We start from the raw sequence: 22,710 nt of genomic DNA on the forward strand, positions 1-22,710 counted from the left end.
GCATCACACTACGACTGGAGAAACACACCAACAAATCATTTAATGAAATGAATACACTAAATTTGATTGACATATATATAGTATCCACATATGTGTGACGACGACAGCTAAAAATGTTGTAGGAGGGACAGAAAACGTTGTTCTAAAAAGTTGGAATAGTACAAAAAGAGAAGAGGCCAGCAGCTTAAAGATAGTTGAGCAAGTGCCATGTATTTCGCTTGGCCTTTTGGCAATATTTTTGTCTTCAGTATTATATCAACTCCAGCATAGCAAGTGCTCAAGATCATAACACCACCACCTGGGGTACAGCAAAAGGGCACAGTTGCCGTTGGTATTTTTTCCTTCCATCTCCAAATTGATTTTGAAGACCCAACACAGAGAGACTTTTACAAAAGGAGGAAGTTGGGGACTATAAGTGCTGTGGTAGTCAATAAAAGCACTTATGCATCAGCAAATGAAAAAAAAAATTGTTCTAAAGCCAAAGTCATTCCTCCAGTTACACAAAACCTGAATACCTGTAAAACATTCTCAGCTAAACTTGGGGGCATTATGTAATAAGAGAGCTCAGTACTTTAGGTTGCTAAAGGACGATAGACGTCTAAAATATTAACCACTGGAGCTGCTATGCCCTGAAATCTAGAGGTTACTGTCGTGTCAAACAAGAGAGGTGCAGCTTGTGCATTAGTAAATACTTTCTGTGCGATGGGGCTGGATATCTTCACATTAAAGTATAAATAAGAGCCTTTAGAGACCATCACCAGCCAAGATCAGTAGCAGAGAAAAGGGAGGCAGGGGTCAGGAAGTACAGCGAGACCTCTGTGGCTTTTGAATACAGATCTGTGCTCAAGCAGGACTAAAAACAGAAAGGACAGAGAAATCAAATGACAACATGCATAGTAATGCCAACGTGGAATGACACGCAGCCTGATAACATGCACTTCATATCATAGTGCAGATCTGTGACAGGCAGACTGAGATGGACAGGTGTTTTTTTGTCTTTGTATGTTATGTGTGAGAGAAAAAGAGCAAAGAGAGAGAAGAACTAAGGTTGGACTGATACAGGTTTTTGAGCGCTGATACAGATACCGTACTCGTGTTTTGGGATTGTACTTGTTGATGGGCTATATTTTGTACAAATAGGCAATTTGACCCTTTTCATGTCAACTTTCTCCTAATAGTTACATATGTTTGGTGAGAGATGTATAACTAGCAATACCACACAATGCTTCACTGCAAGTAAATGTCCTGCATGCGAAATTTGAATTAGGAAACAGTTGGTAAGAACTGTATTATCAGAAAAAAGTATCTAAAGTTAAAGTAGCCGCGTGTGCCCCTGTCAGAGTTATAATATTACTAGAACATTATTATTCTTAAAAAAGTAAAAAAATGTTTAAGTTGTATGTGTTGTCATTAGAATGCATTACAACACATTTTTAGAAACATAATGTATTTCAACTATAGGAATTATAATACTCAATGATCCTTAATAAGATTTCATCCTTGTGTGGAATCTGGTCAAAATGTTTAATGTGTCGGGGAAGCCCTCAACCCCTAATTAAATTATATTGATCAGGTTAAGAGCTTGAAAGTGGTATTGATTAGATATACAGTTAATATAATCAAACCACCTGCATCATTGATTTCAGATTAAGATGGATCACATTTCCCTGATAGATCAGTCTAACCTTAGAAAGAGGAAGAAGGAACACCAGTAGAGATAGAGGAAGGACAGGTGAGTAGAAAATAGATGATAGTCTGAATGTCACGTTATTGTGTGACTGCAACATGAGTGTTGGTTGTATTCGTGCATGTGTGTGTGGGCAAGATCCCAGAGGTGTGTGTGTGTGTGTGTGTGTGTGTGTGTGTGTGTGTGCTACCTGAGGTGGACTGTCTGTTCCTGCGGGGGGAGCGGGTAAGGCGTTGGTACGGATCGGCAGCTCCATACACATCCAGTGTTGACATACACAACAGGATGGTTTTCTGCAAGTAGTCCACCACTGCTAGGCCATTACAGTTCCCAAACGCCAAACTGGACACACACGAACACGGCAAAGGACGCACGTGCACATGCACAGACACACACACACACAGACATTTGCATTTACATGGGGGAGAAAGAGTGTTATTCAGCTGAGACATTTACACTGTTGGCAGATTTATTTCACCAGGTTATTCTCCCTGACATTACAGGTGCTAAATGTAGCACTATCAAACACCGTCAAATTAACTTGACATTTTAGTGTAATGACTGTCAACAAAAGCTGTCTTTACCTCACACTGCTATTGTTGCTGTTTTTGAATAGTAATACCAGCTTTCCCATAAGCTCCATTGCCACCTGCTGCTCTAAAACAAGTGGAGCTCGTTGGCAGTCATTTTTCAGTTTCTTTTTGAACAAATTATGTTCCAGTTGATCAGGCACTGACCAGAATTAGACGATGTACACAGACAAATGGTTCTATAGGTGTTTTTTCAGGAAAAAAAAAATGCAAAAATAAGTGAAGCAAACACATAAATGTCACTCAAGCTTGTTGCTGCCCAGTCAATTATTGCTCTCCTGTATCCACTATGCAGATGTCTGGTTCACTTTACATTACTGTCACATGGTCTGATGGTTTGGGGCTGTGACAGCAGCAGTGTTGTCTCTGATTTACAGCATTTTAACCGAGTGTTCGGAAGGGCTGTGTGTCATGTAAACAACAATGTCAATACCATTAACATGGTTACACACTTCAAAACCCATCACTCAGAACACACTAGAAAACCACTAAGTGCAAAGGCGGCAGTGGTCAAAAAACCCCACACTTATCCAGCCTTTTAGAACAAGCGACACTTAAACACAGCTTGAGCGTTAAACAGCAAAATAAAACACGGGGCTCCACGACAAGATCAAAGCTAAAGGCTCAACAGCTGAAGAAAAATGGAGGTAAAGAATACAGTCATCTGTGTTATCGTTACAATCTACCAATACTCACAATTTCATAATGTCCAAAAGGAATTCAGTCAGCCAAATGCAAATAGCGTTACTCCCCTCACTGTTGTTGTATATACTTTGAATAATTTGACGTACATTTAGCCAAGAGAAGGCTAACTCCAGTGAGACGCTTCAACATTATTAATTCGATTCTTGAAACTTAAGCGTCAGTGAGGTCTCAGCCTGCACTATGCACATTTATAAACGATGCAGAATATTTTAAACTAAACAACAGTGAACCCATCCTTTGGCATACACATCTGTGACATGAAGGTGACCAAATGAGACAGACATGTGCCTTTGTGGTGCCTTTAGTAATGTAAAGTAAAGACATCAATGTGGCAGTGATTTATTGCTGTTCATACTCTTCTGGTGGAGCCTTCGTGTAATGTTCATGTAATATTCATGCTAAAAGAAACAGAAATCTAAAAGTCAGTGTGTGTGTGTGTGTGTGTGTGTGTGTGTGTGTGTGTGTGTGTAGCTGTGTTTTTCAGAAGAAGTTTTGAGCGAAAGAGTAAAAAAGAATGAAACAAAAAATCAATTTCGGCAATTCTATTCAAGCTGTGAATAGCTTTACAGGAGAGAGGCAAATGATGGCACTGCCTTGACCCAAATAGATATTCTTTAAAAGAGCTGTGATTTTATTGGTTTCCGGCAGCAAAACTTCTATTCACAACAAAACCATACAAAATTTGTAAGCACTCTGGGCTCAGGAAGTCAATTAATTCCTCTTCAACACTGAAATATAGTTAAAAAACATTTACCAAGGTCAACATCAGGCACTTTACAAAGTATTAGAATTATATGCTATATCTTAAAGAGAACAGATAGAAGTGACAGAAATGCTTCTGCCCACTTGTAGCTTGGTACGGGCTCAGGGGTCCAGTATACTATCTTGAAATTAAAATGTGAACAGAACTATGCATACATACATGCATGCTGTGTGCTGTCTTAGAGTCAGTGTGTTAGAGGATTTTTGGAGGTTGCCGTTTGGAACCAACAACATGCAATTCCCCTGTTACAACTCTAATAAAAGGTTGCTAGCTTAGGGCTATTGTGTAAACCAGTAATTTACAGTTAACAATTAAAAAATCATTCTTGGTCTCTCAGTTGTAATCTTTGTGATGTTTCTACTATCTGCTTTACGTCCAATTAAGCTGTTATGACAGCGCCATTACCATACAGTTGCACCAACACAGTAATTAATAAAGATTTCAGAGGCTTAGTCCGTAATCATTTTGGGCAAACTTCTCCAAACGATTTTGCTGGGATTGCTGTCCTAAATGCAGATTAGCAAAGATTTGGAACCGATCAGCACCAATAATGAAAGAAATGCCTTGCCCATATTCCTAATCTAGACCGACGAAAAGTCACACAGATGGACACACAGACAGAGAGACTGCCATGCATCTGGAGACTTACAGGCCATAGGCAGAGTTGATGTCCAGGCTGGTGATCTGTTGTGGAGGTTCTCCATCTACCCACAGCAGCTGGATGACCAGCTCTGCCTGGTAGCCAGGAGGGACCCGAACCATCCGGTCCTTCACCCTGAGAAACACATGAAGAATAGTCCTCTGTAATATACATACAGCATTTAGTGGGAAAGAAAAAAGACATGTTTGCTTCTGTCATCTATCAATCTATCAATTTCTGGCACACTGCAAGACCAAATGATTTGTTCAAAGAGATATTTGTTGCAGAGATATTGTGATGTGTGTGAGGTGATCTTACTTAATGCAGGGGGTGCTGTCTTTGTTACCCTCAGGCGTGCCGGGGCTAGCCGGGTGTTGGTGGTGGGTTTGAGGTGATTGGGAGCCGGACTCCGAGAAGCAGGGATTGTTTTCATTCTCAGACGGAGAGATGACATCCTCCGCCTCATATTGTAGGCGCACCTCTAGTGACTGAAGATGACACAGACACCAGAAAAAAAACTATATTTAATCCTGTAACAATGTTACTATTACAGTGAAATACATCAACTGAATTGGTGTTTTGTAGATGCAGGTTCCCGACATTGTTGGAAAGGCATTAGCAGAATTTATATTAGAAGATCTCCACAAAAAAACAACAACCAAGGCTCAGTTTTTAGCATATTTCTCAAAGACATTTAAGATTTCAGAAAAGGAGTTTGTAAGAATTACATTTAACCTTACTTACACTCCTTATAACGCACCAGGATGTAACTCCCTTCCCCTTGATTCTCACTCACCACTATCTGAGTGTTGGCATCATATTTGCTGAAGCGGTACAGGATGATGTGGGCTGAGATGCCAACCACACAGAAGATGCGACTCTGGGGGCACCAGCTGACCATTTGAATAGCAAAGGGGTCCTCCTCCACCAACTCGGCCGCCCTGCCCTCAGCAGGCTTTGGCTTCTCAAAGGCTTTGGAGGTCTTCAGCTTGTACAACATCTGTAGTGTGACTGGTTAGAGAAATGGTTAAGTTTAGTGAAACTATTCTTAACTTTGTTTTGTTGATTAAAGGAGGAGAAGAAAAAAAATTATATATTAGGAAGAATGACAAAACGTTAAGAAAGCTGCGTGGTGCAAGAAGATAACCTCTTGTGTTTTTTGACAGGAGGACAAATACAAATATGGTTTAATGTGTCTGTAAAGGTTAGAATACTAGCTAACCAGCATGCCATAATACAGTAGCTTTAGGCTGGTATAGCTAGATTGAACTCTAGGGGTCGGTTGTGCTGGAATAATCAGGTATCACTAAGAACTCAATGTATAGCAAGGAAGTGGAGCCTATGACGTGTGATGCAACAGCCCAGTCGCCTGGAACAAATGTTGACACTGTACATTTCTGGACACCACTAATACGTTGAATGTCGACGCTTTTTGTATCCGTTCAAAAAAAAAAAAAAAAGAGAGGTAGTATATTGAGCAAACCTGAAATTACTCACCATGGGATTCATGAAAAAAACATTATTAATTTGAGCAAGCTGTGTAACAAAAGCCTGAGTTGAACAAAATGTATCATTTCATTATAGCTCAAAAAGACAGAAAAGCTTAGAGATTAGACTTACTTGCAGATGCGTCCCAAAACTTAATTGATCCGTCAGCATGTCTGAACAAAGAGAAGGAATAGTTGTTTGTCCATCGGGCAAAATTGGTGTGTTTTTTGACTCCGAGAAGGGATCAGAATGAAGGAAAAATATAGGGCGATTAACCTTACTCCATGCTTTAACGCCACAAATTCACAACTGTAATAAATGTACTGTAATAGCTATCTTCGATCTTGGGCAGTGTATGATGATTACTGATTTTAAATGTTAGACTGTCCCGGATTCCAGTGTTGCCTAGAAGCCGATAAAACCCAGTTCACATGCTTCAGAACCGATTAACATCAGGAAGGCCCCGTGCTGTGCTGAGCTGATCCTGTCATGATGTCAGTGACACATATACTGTAGTTTCCCTTTTAATTGTGATAGGTGTTACGGTATCTCTCTCTCACAGCAGCTTGGGCTAATGGTCGCCATGTGTTTGGACCTATAAGGACTTTCTGTATCGACAAAATATAGCTGTTAATATCGCTGACATACCCTGTGACGATGATCTCCGGGTAGGTGTGGGAGCCTAACGTCCACAATCCTCCGGCGACTGGCCACTCCTGGCATGGTTACAGACAGAGTGTTGATTCATTTAACAACTCTATCACATCATCTATTGCTTTTCTCCCACTGGACCCTGTTCATAAGATTTCCTTATATTCGAAAACACAGAATAATCATGTTCGGGATTTTTGCTTTCAGTGTCCAACATTACATGTTTTCATTTTCAAATACAAATCTGTTCTGATTAAAATGACTCGTATGCTGATGATAACCCATAATTTGCTTCAAGTTCATAGCAGCAATTATTTAGTCAGGCTGATTTCTTTTACATAAATTGTGAAGATTATTCACATTGCAGTAACCTTGAGAGACCGAATCAGTGGTGTGCGGAGGTACACCATTATACAAGCACTTTCTAACTTTTTCACAGTGTCTTTCAACACACATCAATTAGAATTAATTACCAAACAAGAATGAAATGAAAAAAAAGAGACGTGTACAGCAAGCTCATATTTTCCCCCTCCTACCTTTTGGCTGTAGCCAGTCTTCTTGTGTTTAGCTCCTATCGAGTAGAGGATGGGGATAATGTTGGGCGGACAGTCGGCAAAATAGGCTGTGCAGGTAACTGGAGACTCATGGATGTCCATGGGGTAAGGATTCTCAAAGACAGGGAAGCTGCAAGATACGTGCATATGATATGGTATAGCATAGCTCATGTCACTTTGTCAAAATGGGCAAAAAGGGAAGTTGAAGTAACAACAAGGAGATAATTGATCCGTTTACATGTGCATTGCCTTGTCTGTTCATTCAATGAAATCAGAAAAAGAGGTAAACATAGGTATAGCACCGCTATGTGCCTGCATACAAATATGGCTGAAAGATTTAAAGGTGTGCTACTGTACCAAATACATTAATTACATAATAAATGCTAATTATTCCTTGATCAGTAAACTTGATGAATATGAGTATGAAGGTACACACTGTGTATCTGTGTACTGACTTATTTATGTTGACAAGTTAAAAAAAATCATTAAGCCACCATGAGATGTTTATATCTAACAGCTTCAATTAGCCTAATTAAGGCAACCTTATTTAAATCCTCCGACTCACACCATAGGTCTAATTTATGTGTTTTGCTGCTATTCAGTTGTATCCCTGGCCTTAATAGTTAATCTGTCACAACTGCACCACATCAGCACCTTACACCTTCACTTTCATATCTTCCAATAGTTAATCTAACTGGAGTAGTAGCATTTTCACCTTGAGAGCAATCTTTCTTCAAAGATTCTCCCTGAAGTGTAGATTGACTGTAACTGGATTTGGTTTATGGATTAAAGGTATATGCAAAGAAGTGTGTTACCCTGATGTGATGTCAGGTGGTATCATCGAACATCAAAAGTTGTCATGTGATGATGGGACTCTCTCAGTCACACGCAGCTTAGCTGTGACTAAGCTGTGTAAAACATACTTGCTCTGTGTCAGATCCACCACGATTAAGTCCTTCTCCAAAAGCACCACCACTGCGTAAGGCTCCTGGACCTCTGTGAGATACAAAGTCAAACTGAAGAGGATAACGCTTAATCTACATTTACATTAGTTACAACAACACATACAAAATAATGTGTTTTAGAGTTTTGCATTGTTGAAATCTCATCTTTCTTCGACTTTTTTGTCGCTTTAGTTTGTGTATTGATTCATTCAAAATAATTCATAAAAAACATTTCGCTGAATGAAGAAAATATGTGAAATTGATTTTGTCATTGTCGGTGTATGCACTTACCGTTGTTGTATGGAGTCTCGCAGAGTGCCATGAACTCCACAATAGGATAGTCCATCTCCAGCACAGTGATGGCCTTGCCGTGCATTATGGTTAACGTAGGCCGCCGCCCTGCCTTGTCATATGAAAGACCCCCAGAGAAGATAACAAAAGGCTCGCTGTTGTGGAGAGAGAAGAGTAATACATTAACAAATCAATGAATCAAACAGTGAAACCATTTGATAGATGTACATGCATGATACAATACATGTGGTTTACAATCTTATTTATAAGCCACTTACTATAAACCACTCAACAAATATGATAAATGTGTGACGAAAAGAGTGAATGCAATCAATATGTGTGTATAAATCAAATATATTGTTTGTCATTTCTTCAATTTATATCACAATGCTTTCAAACTGTATCATTTATTACAATTAAAATATGTAACTCCCCTTACTACATTAATATAGTCATTTTTTGCCAACTTGTGTTAGTGGCTTTTGATTATCACAAAGTGGGGTTCATTACATCATAGGATAAATCTCCCTGTGGTTGTATTCAAATCATAATTTTGTGTAATCAGGTAATCAGGCAATCTGGATCTAAATAGTTACTTAAAGAGCACACACCTGTTCCTCGAGGTCTTGTACTCCACTTTGAGTATAGGTTTACATGACTCCTTTTTCCCATCCTTCTGTATCTTTCCTTAATTATAGGAAATAGCAAAATAATGAATAACATTTCAATTTCAATACAGCACCACATTTACTGAATACATTAGAATGTTGTTTGTTGATTTCAGCTCTGCACTCAACACAATCTCCATCATGAAACTGATAAACTTAGCATCGGCTCGAGTACCTCACTCTGCAACTGGTTATTAGACAAACAGACCCCAGGGAGTCGAATTGGCAGCTACAACTCCTACGTTAGTGTTGAACACCGGAGCCCCCCAGGGCTGTGTGCTCAGCCCCCTCCTGCTCACTCCGCACACCCACGACAGCTACCCCAAACATGAAGAGAGCTCTGTTACGAAGTTTGCAGAGGACGCTATACCGTCATCGGCCGGATTCAAAACAACGGACTTTATATAGAGAGGAAATCAACAATCTTGCAGAGTTGTGCTCAAAGATCAACTTGCTGCTCAACGTCAGTAAAATCAAGGAGCTGATTGTTGATTGCAGACACACACCCCTGTCTACACCAGAAGCTGAGGTGGAACAAGTGAACAATTTTAATTTGAATCACAAACAACCGGATGTGTTCATCATACATCTCCATCCTGGTTAAAAAAACCTCATAAACAAGATGTATTTCTTAAAGAAACTTAAGAAGGCAAAATGACTGTGCCCAGTTCTTTTTAACGTGTGCACAGCCCAGAACAGTAGGGCTCTACAGCTGGTCAGTAAAAATTTAGTTTTTATTAGCATACAATTGTATGTTTTGTTAATCTATTTTCCCCTTTCATGCAATCATTTTACTGAGCATAACTTCCTCCATAGCTGCTTTATTCAATGGACGAACGCAACACTTACAACCCTTTTCCTCCACAGATTTAAATATAGTGTAAGTAGTAATAGTGACTAATACGTATCTTTATTAAACTGAACATAGCACAGTTCTATTAAAAGAACTTTACTTTGAAAGTGAAAAAAGCTCTTTTGTTCCTACTTCACTTTCTGATTACTGCGTACTGTGTTTCCAATGTTTCTTTTCGGGGAACGGCAGACCGTTATCAGAGCGCATTACAGAGAGTTATTTTTCTTTTGCTTCACAAAACGCAATCATGATTATGCCTTTGATATAAAGAGGACGTCTCTCTGCTAGAAGGCAGTGAGACCGTGGGCTTTACCTCATGGGCATAGTGCTCTGAACAAAAGCCTTTCTAAAAAATAATGTAGAAAACATGACAGAAATAGAATTTATAAACTGTCAGACTTACACAAAGGAATAAAAAATATACATCATCGAGCAACTAGATGATCTATAATATAATTAAACAAATAAAAAGCATGTCTTTAATAAGTCTAGTGACATGCACCTGTGCTGCATCTATCATCTACATATGTACTGCAGCTACATCTTCAACTTATCTTTTATTTCTCAAGTTATGTTTCACTAAAAGCAGACATTTTGGCTCTCTGTTTAATGAAAAATAAACTTTAATGTCGTAGTTTTGCCAAAGTCAACATCCTTTCCGATTGAAGACATGCCATGTAGACGCAGTTCTGCAGACATATAAAGAGTAAATATTTGAAGTTTGCAATCAAAAGCTTATATGTAATAGAATATGAGCGGCATTGCATTTCCTACATATACTTTATGTAAATGTGATTTCAGGTGGTTTTAAAATTACGCACTGCTTATCATGCATAAACTATCAGGCAGCCAAAGAGCTCTGGTCAAACAAACCAACAGCTGTATAAAGAAACACAAAATGTTTCAGGGTTTAGTGACAGAAGCATCCAGAAATCAAAGCAAACGCAACGATACACAGTGATTGTGAACACTCGGGCATTTAAATAGGATGGCAAATCACCACAGATGTGATGGTGTGATGATTGGCTTACAGCGCCAGAATCACTTCATTTATCTGTCTTGGAACAGAATAAGTTTATTTATTTACAACTAGAGCGGAAGGAGACTGAGCCATTCTCAGGAGATGACATGTTTACTGTTTACTCTTCTTCTTTTTCATACACTTAGTTTACTTCTAGTCATTTTCAGCTCCCTCTGTCCTGTTCCTTCCCTTTCCCTTCACTCTTGCCTTGTGTAATACCGAATATCTGGCACATAAACAATCTGGTGGCATTTAACCACGTCTTCAGGCCCGTTCACCGATCATTCATCACCCACGTCCTTCCCTCCTGCCCTCCTGCTTTGTGATTTTGCCTGAGATCACAGCCCACAACAAGGGACTATTCATCACCATAGATGTGACAAGGCCAGGATGCCCTGCCAGAGCACAAACTTCTCCAGAGGATGACATAACGAGGACTAGTCAGAGGAAGAGCACAGAGAATTACATGTGGCATGGATTCAGAGTCATTCACTAAAACCAGTTTTGAAGTATTCAAACCTGACAGCCAAATAAGCAAAAGTGGCGATGACAAAAATCACGCATCACAATGACTGTCATTTTCAGATGTGCTTTGTCAGGCATTCTAAATGTGCAGACACTTGGCAACGAGCTCGGTTTGAATAATAAATAGTCGGTGGCTGGTTACACTCACGAAAAAACAAACTTGTGCATCTGCCACATTAGAACACAGGTGAACTATTACCTTTATGAAGTTACCTCAACTTTTCTGATAAACTTAGCACTCAATGTATGTGTATGTATGTGTGTTTAAATTCTGTCTGCTGTATTACAGCATAGCTAATTATCAAAGCTTCATTTTGCTTAGTAATTGAAAAAAAAATAACAACAAAGTGTGGATCTGTGTCTCACCATGAGGGAAGGTGACCTGGAACGGCCTGGTGGTGTTTCTGAGGTTCCACATGGACAGGCTGCCGTCTGAGTGACTGCACATGAACTGCTTCCCTTCATGATGCCAGCCGACTGAATGGATGGCCTGTACCAATGAGACAGAGGGAATGGATTTTAACCAATATCTCCTACTCTATATGTCAAAAATGTTAGATTAGATTCAGATATCATATATTGATACATGCAGTATATGGTATCTGAAACTATTTTTTTTACCTTGTGATCTGTGTTTGTGTCAGTCAGTGGACAATTTTTTGTGAAATGATAGAGGAACAAAAGTTTACAGTCAAACTGCGTAGCTCTAAACCAACCAAAGAAATACACTTTTAATTGAAAAATAAGCACAAAATCTACAAAAACAAACAAAACACCATACTAATTTAAGTCTTTCCATAATTCCCATCTGAACATACCTTCTACGTATTAACATATCTAATATTCTTTATTATTATTCCTTCAAAACATCATCCACAGCTCTTCATGTCAAAGGCACAGAGGTCATCAGTTATCTAAAAGGCTTTGAGGGCATCAACTTCTCAGGCTCCCACAGTCAATTTGCATCTGCACTCTAATGTTTCCTTAACATATTGTATTTGTGTGAATTTGACACAGTGCTTTTGAAGAAAATAAAAGGTGTACAACATAAAGGATGCAAAATACAAAAGCCAAATTCAATACAGCTAAATGAGTTAGAGTGGTGCCACTGCGGTCCTTCTATCCTTTTGTCTGTGGTGTTGTTTTGTGTGAAGAGGTCTGAGGCAGAGATGCCATGCTTTGCTGGAGGAGATGGACATGAAACCGCATTAATGAATGTGAGCAGGCCGTGACTCTTCACAGGAGATGAGCGATGGCAGCAGATGCGGAGGATAAGTGCCACAAGGTGAAAATGTCTATTGGGCAAATTGGTTTTGAGGCCACAGGGGTTAAAAAAGAATACATAAGAGTGATGTGTATGTTTGAGAGTGATTCTGACTGTGTGTGCTCATGCAATGGATATTCTCAAATCGACTTTGGATAAAATGTCCTAAGAAATATACTATATATATATATATATATATATGGTAAATTTGACCAATTTGAGGCCATTCCATTCATATGGTTATTCGTGTAATAGCACCTAATAGGTCCCTCTGTTTTTAAACTGATCTACCCATGTATTATTATTATCATGAAGAGTGTGTTCCGTAGGATATTTATTGCAATATTACAGACCCTCAGGCTACAGTAGTTTCCTAAAAATGGCAAAGACAGACATGAAAGAGCTCTTTATAAATGTCCACAGGACATTGGCGTCATAAGACGTTGTTGAACATGTCCAATCATCTCTGCATGAACATGGCTCATTTTTGCTGTAATTTCCTATTCTCTACTCACTACTATCAATTTTGCCATTCATATATGCTTCTTCCTGCGGCTCTGACAAGGAATCCCCACAGATATTGCTGCAATAGAATAGCATTTTTACGATTATCATGACCCAAGAAACATGCAAAAGCCTCGGAAAATGTTCCATTCAATGTCAGAGTGACATGGATTTAGAAACAAAACCTGTCCCACCTGACAGTATTTTTGCTTTAGTTTGTTAACGCAGGACTGCGTAGTGGAGCTCACCTCGTCATAGTAGATTCTGAAGTCGGCTTTCTTGCCCCGGAGGTCCCACTGTACAATTGTCCCGCTTTCAAACCCTATAAGCAGCTGCGGAGGGGGGAGTGACAAGGAATGGAAAACAAGGAAGAAGATGAAACATATTTTTCATAGGCTAAAATAAGATGATGAGCACAGTCTACACCAACAGTACCAAACCTCCTTCATCCTCTTGAGTCTTTGGTTTTCTTAACAAGACAAAGTTTCACAGCTAGCCTGCTTGTGAGTTTTGGGGTTAGAGGGGGGAGGTATCATTTCTACCAAGTGTACTACTGAGCATGGAGACAATTTGCTTCATCCCCTGCATGGGTCTGCTTTTTATGTGCAATTTGCAGAACGTGTAGCAGGAGATGCCAGAGGAGGTACAGAGAAGACTGACAATGAAATAAATCAATTTGTAAAACTACAAAGCATTTATCAGAGGGATGTCATTTTGTTCATTTGAGATTCAAACACATATAGCTTTACTGCATTTAGAGCATGCAACACTTTTATAAACCCCCATACATGTGTTCATCACCCACATTAGTGACACACATATATAACACAATGTACACGAAAACAGGCATCCTTGAACACACAACTCCCACATGCACTTACAATAAAAAAAAACCTCACAAACACCCACGCACACACACACAAAGGATAAGAGGGTGGAGCAAAGTCGACACAATCTGATCACAGATCAGAGGAGAGGGGGAGTGATGTTGGAAGAGCACATCCTTTAAGAGAGAGTGTAGCTCTCCTGCAGTGACGATAGACTGCGTGAGATCTCAACTCATAAGATGGGAAATAGAGGGCAAGTGAGGTAGGGGAAACTCCAAAGCTTTACATTAGTCACACCGACAGTTCTGTTGACTCCGAGATGTACTGCAGATCTACTTTGACATGCAAAGAATACATTTGATTTAATTCTTACTCAAACGGTAAACGTCTTTTTGCTGCAAAAAAGTATTTGTGTAATCGTGACGTGCTCTAGTGATGCACTTGCAGTTAGAAGCAAAACTGCATGAGAAACACAAGCATTGGGAACATCAACAACCTCTTCCTTACAGCAACCTCCACCTACCGCTGTTCCCAAAAAAATTGACTGCAGCAGCAGCTTGACCCCTAAAAACTCAACTCTCCTCAAAGAATATTACCTACACGGGTACTGTATAGATAATCAGTTTTTTCTGTTATCCAGGAAGAAAGCCATGCTGAGAGAGTGCGAGGTGACTAATGCAGGAAAGGCAGAGGGGAGGTTGGGAGACACATTCGTGACAGAGAAAGAAAGGCAATGATTTAACTCAAGGCAGAGACGTGGGAGAAAGGAGAGAGCCTTTTGTAGATTGTAGTGGCATTGGTCTGTGAGGAGGACCAGGAGATGTTACCGGTGTTTCTTTTATCTGCCTACTCACCTTGCCTTCATCCTTTGGGCTGTCACTCAAATGGACCACAGGTCCTGGATGAGTTTTAGTTGATCTGTGACAAGAAGGAAATAGAAGAGGGAGGTGAAAAAGACAGCAGCAGTAATGCAGTCACACAAGCCCTGCAAGAAGATCCTTACACCATTGTTTAGAGAGTACGTGGAAGTAATGAGTAGAGAGAGGGTTCAATTTATTTGTATAGCTAAATATCATGAATCAAAAATTTGCCTCAGAGGGCTTTACAATCAGTACGGCACACGACATCCTCTGTCCTTGGCATTGGAAAAGGAAAAAAACTCCCCCGAAAAAACTCTAACTGGGGAAAAAAAAAATACTAATTACATTAACACATCATGTATTACGTAATGTATTTATATTGTATGTAAATCTATCCGTGTCTAAAAATGATTTCTATCTCTCTATCTATCCAGCTAAAACACTAAGCAGTGTGACAATTATAGGCCCTATATAGAAGATTGACTGTATTCATATATATATATATATATATATATATATATATATATATACATACATACAAGTACGTATATACATGCATTACAATATCAAAGTCTAAAGTATTCATTCAATAATATTAAACTAAAGGTCAACTAGACTGCTCATGGATTCATCATAAACCATAATTACAGTATTCTATAATTAGATTTTCTTTGAAATATCCTTGTGGCGTATTAGGAAAGTACGCTACACGCAGAGATCATTGAGAGCTGAACAAAGAGTTCCACTCCTCGGCACTCTTGACAACCAGTAAGAAGCCCCCACAGTTTTATATTAAGTCAATTATAAACCTCAAGACCTAAACATTACCACCATGTCACAGTCACAACCTGTTCTAGCTTTTACCGCTATATAATCCCGACCAAGAGGAAAATATTGAATAATGCTGGATTTTATTTTTCACCAACAAAATCAACCCAGAAGACAAATATGTTGCTGATTTATTGACATCATCTGTCAATGTTTTCCCGAAAGGAAGGGGATGTCATGGTTTAGTGATTAGATGTTCTCCAAACCAACATTTTCAGCAGTAAAATTAACTTCATTGCCACTGTTCACTGCATCTCAGAGCCAAAGAAAGGACCTCTTGGTCACCAGAAAACTACACTGTAGTAGCTACAATCGTCATTTAATACAATCATGATCTTTTAGCACAGTGGCTGAAATGTGAGCTACTCTAGGAAGCTAAAGTTAAGGTGGGACTGACACGTTCGTGGGCCTTTTTAGTTATGCCTGCTGCTGGAAGGCGATACAAACATAAAACCACAGCAAGCTCCCCATACAATTCTCTTCAGCAGTTAGAGTAAATAATAAGTTATCAACAAATCATCTGCAATACACAACGCCTGTCCTGAAGTGCCACAATAGGTGAATGCCAAGAGCTAATCTTCCTACACCAGCCATGCAGAAGAAATGGTACACTAAGCTGAAGTACAACTTCTGATACAACATCATGCATTTTTGACCCCAGACCTTTTGTTGCACATCAACAAACCCACACCACACGCACACATGCGGACACTGTGCCTCGCATGACAGTCATTTTCTTTTGAGTTTACAAGCTATTGAGGTGTGTGAGAGGAAAAAGTTCACAGCAGCTAGTGAATGCTGGATGGAGTGGGATGTGACTGAGGGGCGAAGGCTTGCTTTTGTGTGTCGAAGGCCATTTCTTTTGTATGAAGAAAGCTTTCGCACTGTGAAGAAAAATATGTGAGCTGAAGACAGTTGCTGACTGACTCAGTGACTCCGGATAAAGTTTGGCTTTCAGCCTACAAGGCCAGCCTTTGAAATGCTCACAAAGCCGATGAAAATGTTTTTAGAAAAAAACTTAAATTAAATAAATACATTAATGAAGATGATTTCCAAAGCTGGGTACAGCAATATATTCTGAGACACTGTGTGGCTATATTGCTGAACATCACTCTTACATTTCTTAAAGATAGGGACTGGGTCTGCTAAAGAGAATAGTATTTGACAATACACTGATTGTATTACCAATGTGAGATTCCTCTAACAGCTTTCATTAAAGGTACTGGTGTCCCTGTGCTTGTTAAGCAATAATGTTACCAGACCATCTCGAGGACGGTGCCAAAAAACACAACCTAACAAGCAATCCTGCCCGTTGTGGCTCAGAACATCTGGATATCTTGCTCGCTCCCCTGCCTTTTGCCCAGTGCATACTGGAATAGGCTCCTGTATTGATTAACAGGTGTACACATACGCTGCATAAATGACAACACTAGAATGAAAAATGTTTTAATTACAGCTCATATGAAGCACGGAAAAAAGCGAATCAACGAATGTGCTTTGAGGACCTTGTTTTTCATTGCAGTCATCCAGAGATTGATGACCGAGGCTGGTGAGATCACAAACACAATGCACGAGCACCGGCAGGACCAGCGGAGCCATGGCAACCCAACACCATTAGGAAAGAGTAAATAATCAACACGACATGACATGACATGTTTGAATTGTTATTTGTGAGTCTACGATTATACACTCACAAATAATCACATAAAATCACATGTGCATGTCTCCTACATGTCTACAATATACAAAACTATCACAGAGGTTAACTTAAATGTCAAAAGAAATATCTTTGTTGAGGCACGCAGTGGGCACAGTGTACAGTATGAATGTGGAACACATTTTCCTCAATCCTATGTCATTTTTTTTTTGATAACGTTTCCATCTTGAAGTAAGATGTGTGCGGCCTTGTTACTGTAACTTGTGAAGATTTATACTGTATATTTCTGTGGGAAGTGTTTTTTCTTATGCACATTCTAAATGATCAAGTTTCCACAAAGAGTATTTCTCAGAGTGTTTCTGTGTTCTGTGGAGTTATCTGCAGAGATCAAAAGGGGAGCTACGATTTATTTTTATTTCTTCTTTTTTTTTTTTTACAATAATCCAATGTCACCTTGCTTAAACTCGTTGTATTTGGGGTTGCACCTATTTTTCAATAGTGTACGGACTTGCCAACCCTTTACGCGCATAAATTAGCTGCCGTACATTGTTTGAGCAAATTGTCTGGCCACGCTATCTCACAAAGCTGTGTGAATTAATCAAAATGATAAGAGAGTTGCTGAACAATAGTATGTTGAGCTTTAGCTAGTTAACTGATTTGTAATGTTAAGGTTTCAAACCAGTGAACTTTATCCCATGTAGAAGACTCTTAAAAAAGATTCAACATCTATTCAGCCCATAGTCTACCTTCAACAAACTTATATTTTTCCTTCGAGCATTTTCTCTAAAGCTGACCTATTTTGCAAGAACTTCATATTGTTAGTTAGTTATTTTCTGAAAGATAACTTTGTAATTACGTTTTCCTTTGGCACAACAGCTAACAATGTACCCCTACAGAGCTTAAGATGTGGTTCTCCTCAAATTTCCATGAACCCTTTTCAAGAGTTATAGAATATATCATCTATTAAGGTAGAATTTCATTCCCTCCTTTGTCGGACTCAATAAATCACAACAAGGATTGGCAGCGCATCAAGCTTACAAGACATTTCTCCTGAAAAGACAGAGAAAAAACCCGATAGTGCCTCTCAGCGCTGTCTGGTGTTTGTGTTCTATCGAGCAGCTAAAGGCAAGTAAGTATGAAAGTGGGTCGTTTATAACATTGCTACATTGGGTGGAACAGTGGAGTCAAGCATCAGAGGGTTGACGTCATTGATATCATCTCCCTGCCTCTTTGTTTCCTGTCACTCTTTCCTCTGCCTGATATGCTAAGGAAACATACTAATAACAGAGCAACAACAACAACAGAGCACTAACAAGGTTATTATCCCTGCCTCCTCACGGGCTTTGAATGTCCCCAGAATACACTTAGAGGCACTAGTTAACACATTCTCCAAATGAAAAGGACACAAAGAGATCCAAAAATGCCCTTGAGATCAATGAGAATCCAGGTTACACTGAAGTTAAGTCTCGAATGAGTCTTATTATGCTGCCATCTTACATTTGTCATCTTACAACAAGATACGTCACTGCTAAAAAGGGTTTAGAAACACTACAAACTGTTCTTCAAGGAGCTACCTTTTTCTCCAGCCTGAGGACACGACATTGAGGCAGGTAATTGGGTTTTTTATGATTCCATAATGATTTCAACACGCAGACAGTGCCCTTAGTGACTCTTAAGTCTTGCAGCAGCAAGTGGTTTTCATCCTGCCTGCCACATCGATCATGCCCTGGATCTAAAATGGTATAGTCTAGTAAATATGGGGTTGTCCTTCATATGGTGCTCATATTGTGCACTTGTAGTTCTTGATAAAACACCGACAAGGCGTAAAACCAGGCAGCATTAGATTTCTTTCCAAATGTATTTGGAACTTGATGGTATATTTTGGAGACAGGGTTACTGTTGCCATATATTTCTGCTCCCAAGTATATTTGGAGCATGTCTTTGCATTGTAAGATGTTACAAAAAAGGAACCAGGGGGACGCTGAAAGCTCATTGTTATTTTATAATCTCAATAACAGAAATAGCCAAACATGCCAATGTTGATTACGGCTGACATGATGCCAGGCGTAAACAAAATTCTGCTCATCACAGGGATCTATGAACTGAAGCAGAGTGAGCAGCGTGCGGCCGTGTTTTCCCACTTCTCCTTGCATCTCATTTTGGAATGAATTTCCTGAAGATGAAATTGTGCATTAAATATGTTGCAAAAACCCATTTGAATTTGAATGAGAGCCCGGGCCCTCCTGTCTGGGCACAGTGGCCCCAGTTGAATTGTTGCTATAACAGATTATTTTCAAGAGAGCACACTTTGGTCCATATTAAAACGAATGCATCTGTGAATGGCTGTCGCACAAACGAACACTGTGAAAACACAAATACACACATACACACACAACGAATACTGTGTGACTCACAATCTGATGTTTGTACACAGTGGAGAGGGTGGATGAGTTATCCCTTGCTCACACAACGTTCCGCTGCAGGAAACACAGAAAAGTACCCCCTCATCCATATTCATGTTGAGCGGAAAAACTCCTCAGCCAAACTATGAAACTCCCCAGTCGCTCTGTGTTGATGAGAGAATATTCATTCTCTTGTTCAACTTTCAATGAACCTCACTTCAGAAAGGTGCAGAGTGCTGACTGTTAGAGTGCTGACTGTTAGTGTATGCTCAAGCAGAACATAATACGGAGTGTAGAGAAACCTATTGCCTATAGTCAGAACAGCATAGCGTTGTGTGCATAGCATCTTCATCTAACATGTGACACAATACAACCCTACAAACTGAAGTCAGATAGTCATTTGAGGCACCTGGCAATGCTGGCTCCTCATCTGTCTAATCAGCAGCTCGTTAGGGTAGCCAACCGTCCCTTCATAGGCCAGATGACAGCAAAGATCCGACTTTCCAAAATGTCAGTAACTATTCTGTAAATATTCAGATTCAATTGGATGCATAAGGTCTCAATTTCATGGCGAGAGTAGATTTCCACTCTCCCAATTGTGTTTTTTTGGGGGGGGGCTCCTTGGCTACAAGATATTTATATCAACTGAATATCTACAAGTTTCAAAATTGTGTCAAATTTAAAGCTAATTCAATTATCTAAATACTGTTAGGTAAAGTAAAATAAAAGGTAAATTGATGGTAAATGGACTGCATTTCCTATCTTACCGTACAAAGGGTTTTTAACCCATTCACACACACATTCATACACCGATGCTGGCCGACCCACCATGCAAAGCACTTGGGAGCAACTGGGGGATTAGTGTCTTGCTCAAGGACACTTTGAGATGTGGACAGGAGTAGCCGGGGATCAAAGGACAACCCGCTCTACCTTCTGATTAGATTTATTATCTGCCTGTGTAACACTATATAACTGATTATAAATTCAAGACTAAAACAAGGCATCTCTGTCTGTCTGTGTGTTATTTGCATATCTCGAGAACCACTCATCTGATATACTTCACACTTGTCGGGTGTGGCCCAGGGAGTGCTTTGTTGAATTTTCTGAACGCATTCTGAACGGCCGCACGCAATGCACGGGCATGCCCCCCCGACAGCGCTGTAAGCACCTTCCAGGAGCCAAGCAATAGGCTTCCCCCGCACAGGCACCGCACCAGTTAAATAAACTCCAATATTAGCAGATTGCTAGCAGAAAGTAGTATTTTTGGAAAGGGGGGGATTTCTGATCGCACCATATAGTACACACATTTCCCAGTCAGAATTGGCATATTTAAATAGAATGGTAGAAGTTAAATATAGTGAGCTACAAAGTAAACAGGAAGTTATTCTGGACATTAGATCCGTTCATTTCCAGGAAACTAATGTACGATGTGTTTGATCATCCATTGTCACTTGAATCAGGCAGATTGTAACGCATCTCATCTTGTGACCAATTTAGCTACTAGATGAAGGTTTAAACAGTGTCTTCACCCATTAAAGCAGTGGCCTTTGCTGTATGATGTAGTGCACCGTGGCTCTTTTCCAATTAGATTGAATGCTACATTTCATGAATATTAAATACTGTTTTATCTTCTTCTCTCACTTTTATCTTTTTTTCAGGTGTCACACCACTGTGGGATACCATTTTACTCTATTGTGTTTTTTTTGCAGTAAAAGATTACCTGTTCATCAAATAATTCATTGAGTAGTACTAACTAATACTTACAGATCTAAACAAAACAATGTAAACCTTTATAGATAGAAGAAAGTTATTTTAAGTGATGTGCAAAAACAAAAAAGTCCACTCTGTGGTGAGAAACCAGCAAACCAAATATCCTGTTAAAATCCCATCCACCGCCTCAGCCTCCGAGACTTTAGCAATGATTGGCAGACAGACCCCCCCCAACACGTACACTTCAGTGTTATGACTTGCTCACTATAGTTTGGGCTGTCACAAGGCAACACGATGGCTCGGTATGAGAGTGACTTGTGACTGACACTGCAGCAGGGGACTTATCAGGGTAACACCAGAAGAACGCTGCGTAGGTGGGTGAAACCAACAGAAAACAAGCGGGCATACAATGCAACTCAGCACCATTTGTGTACTTTATGGCACTTGAAGTTGTTAATCTGCAGCATATTTCAGCCACACATGCAAAACTTGCAACAAACAAAAGTACATGTCAACAAATGAATGAAGGCTTCTGTTGACTGACGAATAATATCACGCCCAAAAGTGAGGCGTTATATAACATCGAGAATGTTTACAGCCAACTGGGAACATTAACACAGTGGAAGGAGAAAGGCTGTGGATGCAATTGTATTCTTCAGACGTTTTATGGCCCACTGTGAAATGTATGTATCTTAACAATTCATTCAGTCAAATTTACAAGTTATGTCACCCCTGTTGACAGATGATATCTTCCAATCTTATTTTAGGGAAAACAAGGCTTTAAGACTGCATACAAGACCGAGTAAAGTGCAGCTTGATATTGAACTGCCAACTGACTGCCCGACCCACTGCCATTCACACCACTGGCATCGTCGTATTTGATCACATTAAAATGACATCACTGTTATCCATAACTGATCAGCATTGTTTCTGTCAAATCCAGTATTTGGAGCATGGACAACTTACAGTTCTATGGCCTTGTTCCACATGATGACGTATCCAGACAAAATGAAGGACTCGATGTTGACGATGTGTGTATTTCCACGCTCGGTCCCCACATACAGCCATTTACTCTGAAAGGGAAGGTGGCAAAACGTGATCCTGGAGAACAAGAGACAAAGGAGAAGAGAGACCGAGTGTTAGAATATGAACAGTCACAAAGGGGTCGATGGTTCAGTTTGTTTGAAGGATTGGAAGGATCAGTGTGTCTGTGTGGTGTAATTAAACAGTGTATTTTGTACATAAGCACATTGATCTACAATTCTTGACGTTCACCTC

At 39.7% G+C, this 22,710-nt stretch overlaps 1 protein-coding gene across 10 annotated transcripts in view; it reads right to left on the reverse strand.

Moving 5' to 3' along the window:
- Positions 1-22,710, reverse strand: part of stxbp5l (syntaxin binding protein 5L) — a 109,092-nt gene that overhangs the window by 26,201 nt on the left and 60,181 nt on the right. For all 10 annotated transcript variants that reach the window (XM_031858567.1, XM_031858564.1, XM_031858566.1 and 7 more), the window contains exons 5-18: positions 22,399-22,533; positions 14,830-14,893; positions 13,397-13,480; positions 11,747-11,870; positions 8,925-9,000; positions 8,314-8,468; positions 8,002-8,074; positions 7,061-7,208; positions 6,522-6,589; positions 6,006-6,046; positions 5,182-5,396; positions 4,704-4,873; positions 4,395-4,520; positions 1,878-2,029 (exon numbers count right to left, since the gene is read on the reverse strand). In XM_031858567.1, coding sequence (XP_031714427.1) covers positions 1,878-2,029; positions 4,395-4,520; positions 4,704-4,873; positions 5,182-5,396; positions 6,006-6,046; positions 6,522-6,589; positions 7,061-7,208; positions 8,002-8,074; positions 8,314-8,468; positions 8,925-9,000; positions 11,747-11,870; positions 13,397-13,480; positions 14,830-14,893; positions 22,399-22,533 — 1,631 coding nt within the window. The remainder of the gene's footprint in view (positions 1-1,877; positions 2,030-4,394; positions 4,521-4,703; positions 4,874-5,181; positions 5,397-6,005; positions 6,047-6,521; positions 6,590-7,060; positions 7,209-8,001; positions 8,075-8,313; positions 8,469-8,924; positions 9,001-11,746; positions 11,871-13,396; positions 13,481-14,829; positions 14,894-22,398; positions 22,534-22,710) is intronic.

This window comes from Anarrhichthys ocellatus, unplaced genomic scaffold (genome assembly GCF_004355925.1).
Source record: "Anarrhichthys ocellatus isolate YVR2014 unplaced genomic scaffold, GSC_Weel_1.0 scaffold20, whole genome shotgun sequence".
Lineage (NCBI taxonomy): Eukaryota > Metazoa > Chordata > Actinopteri > Perciformes > Anarhichadidae > Anarrhichthys > Anarrhichthys ocellatus.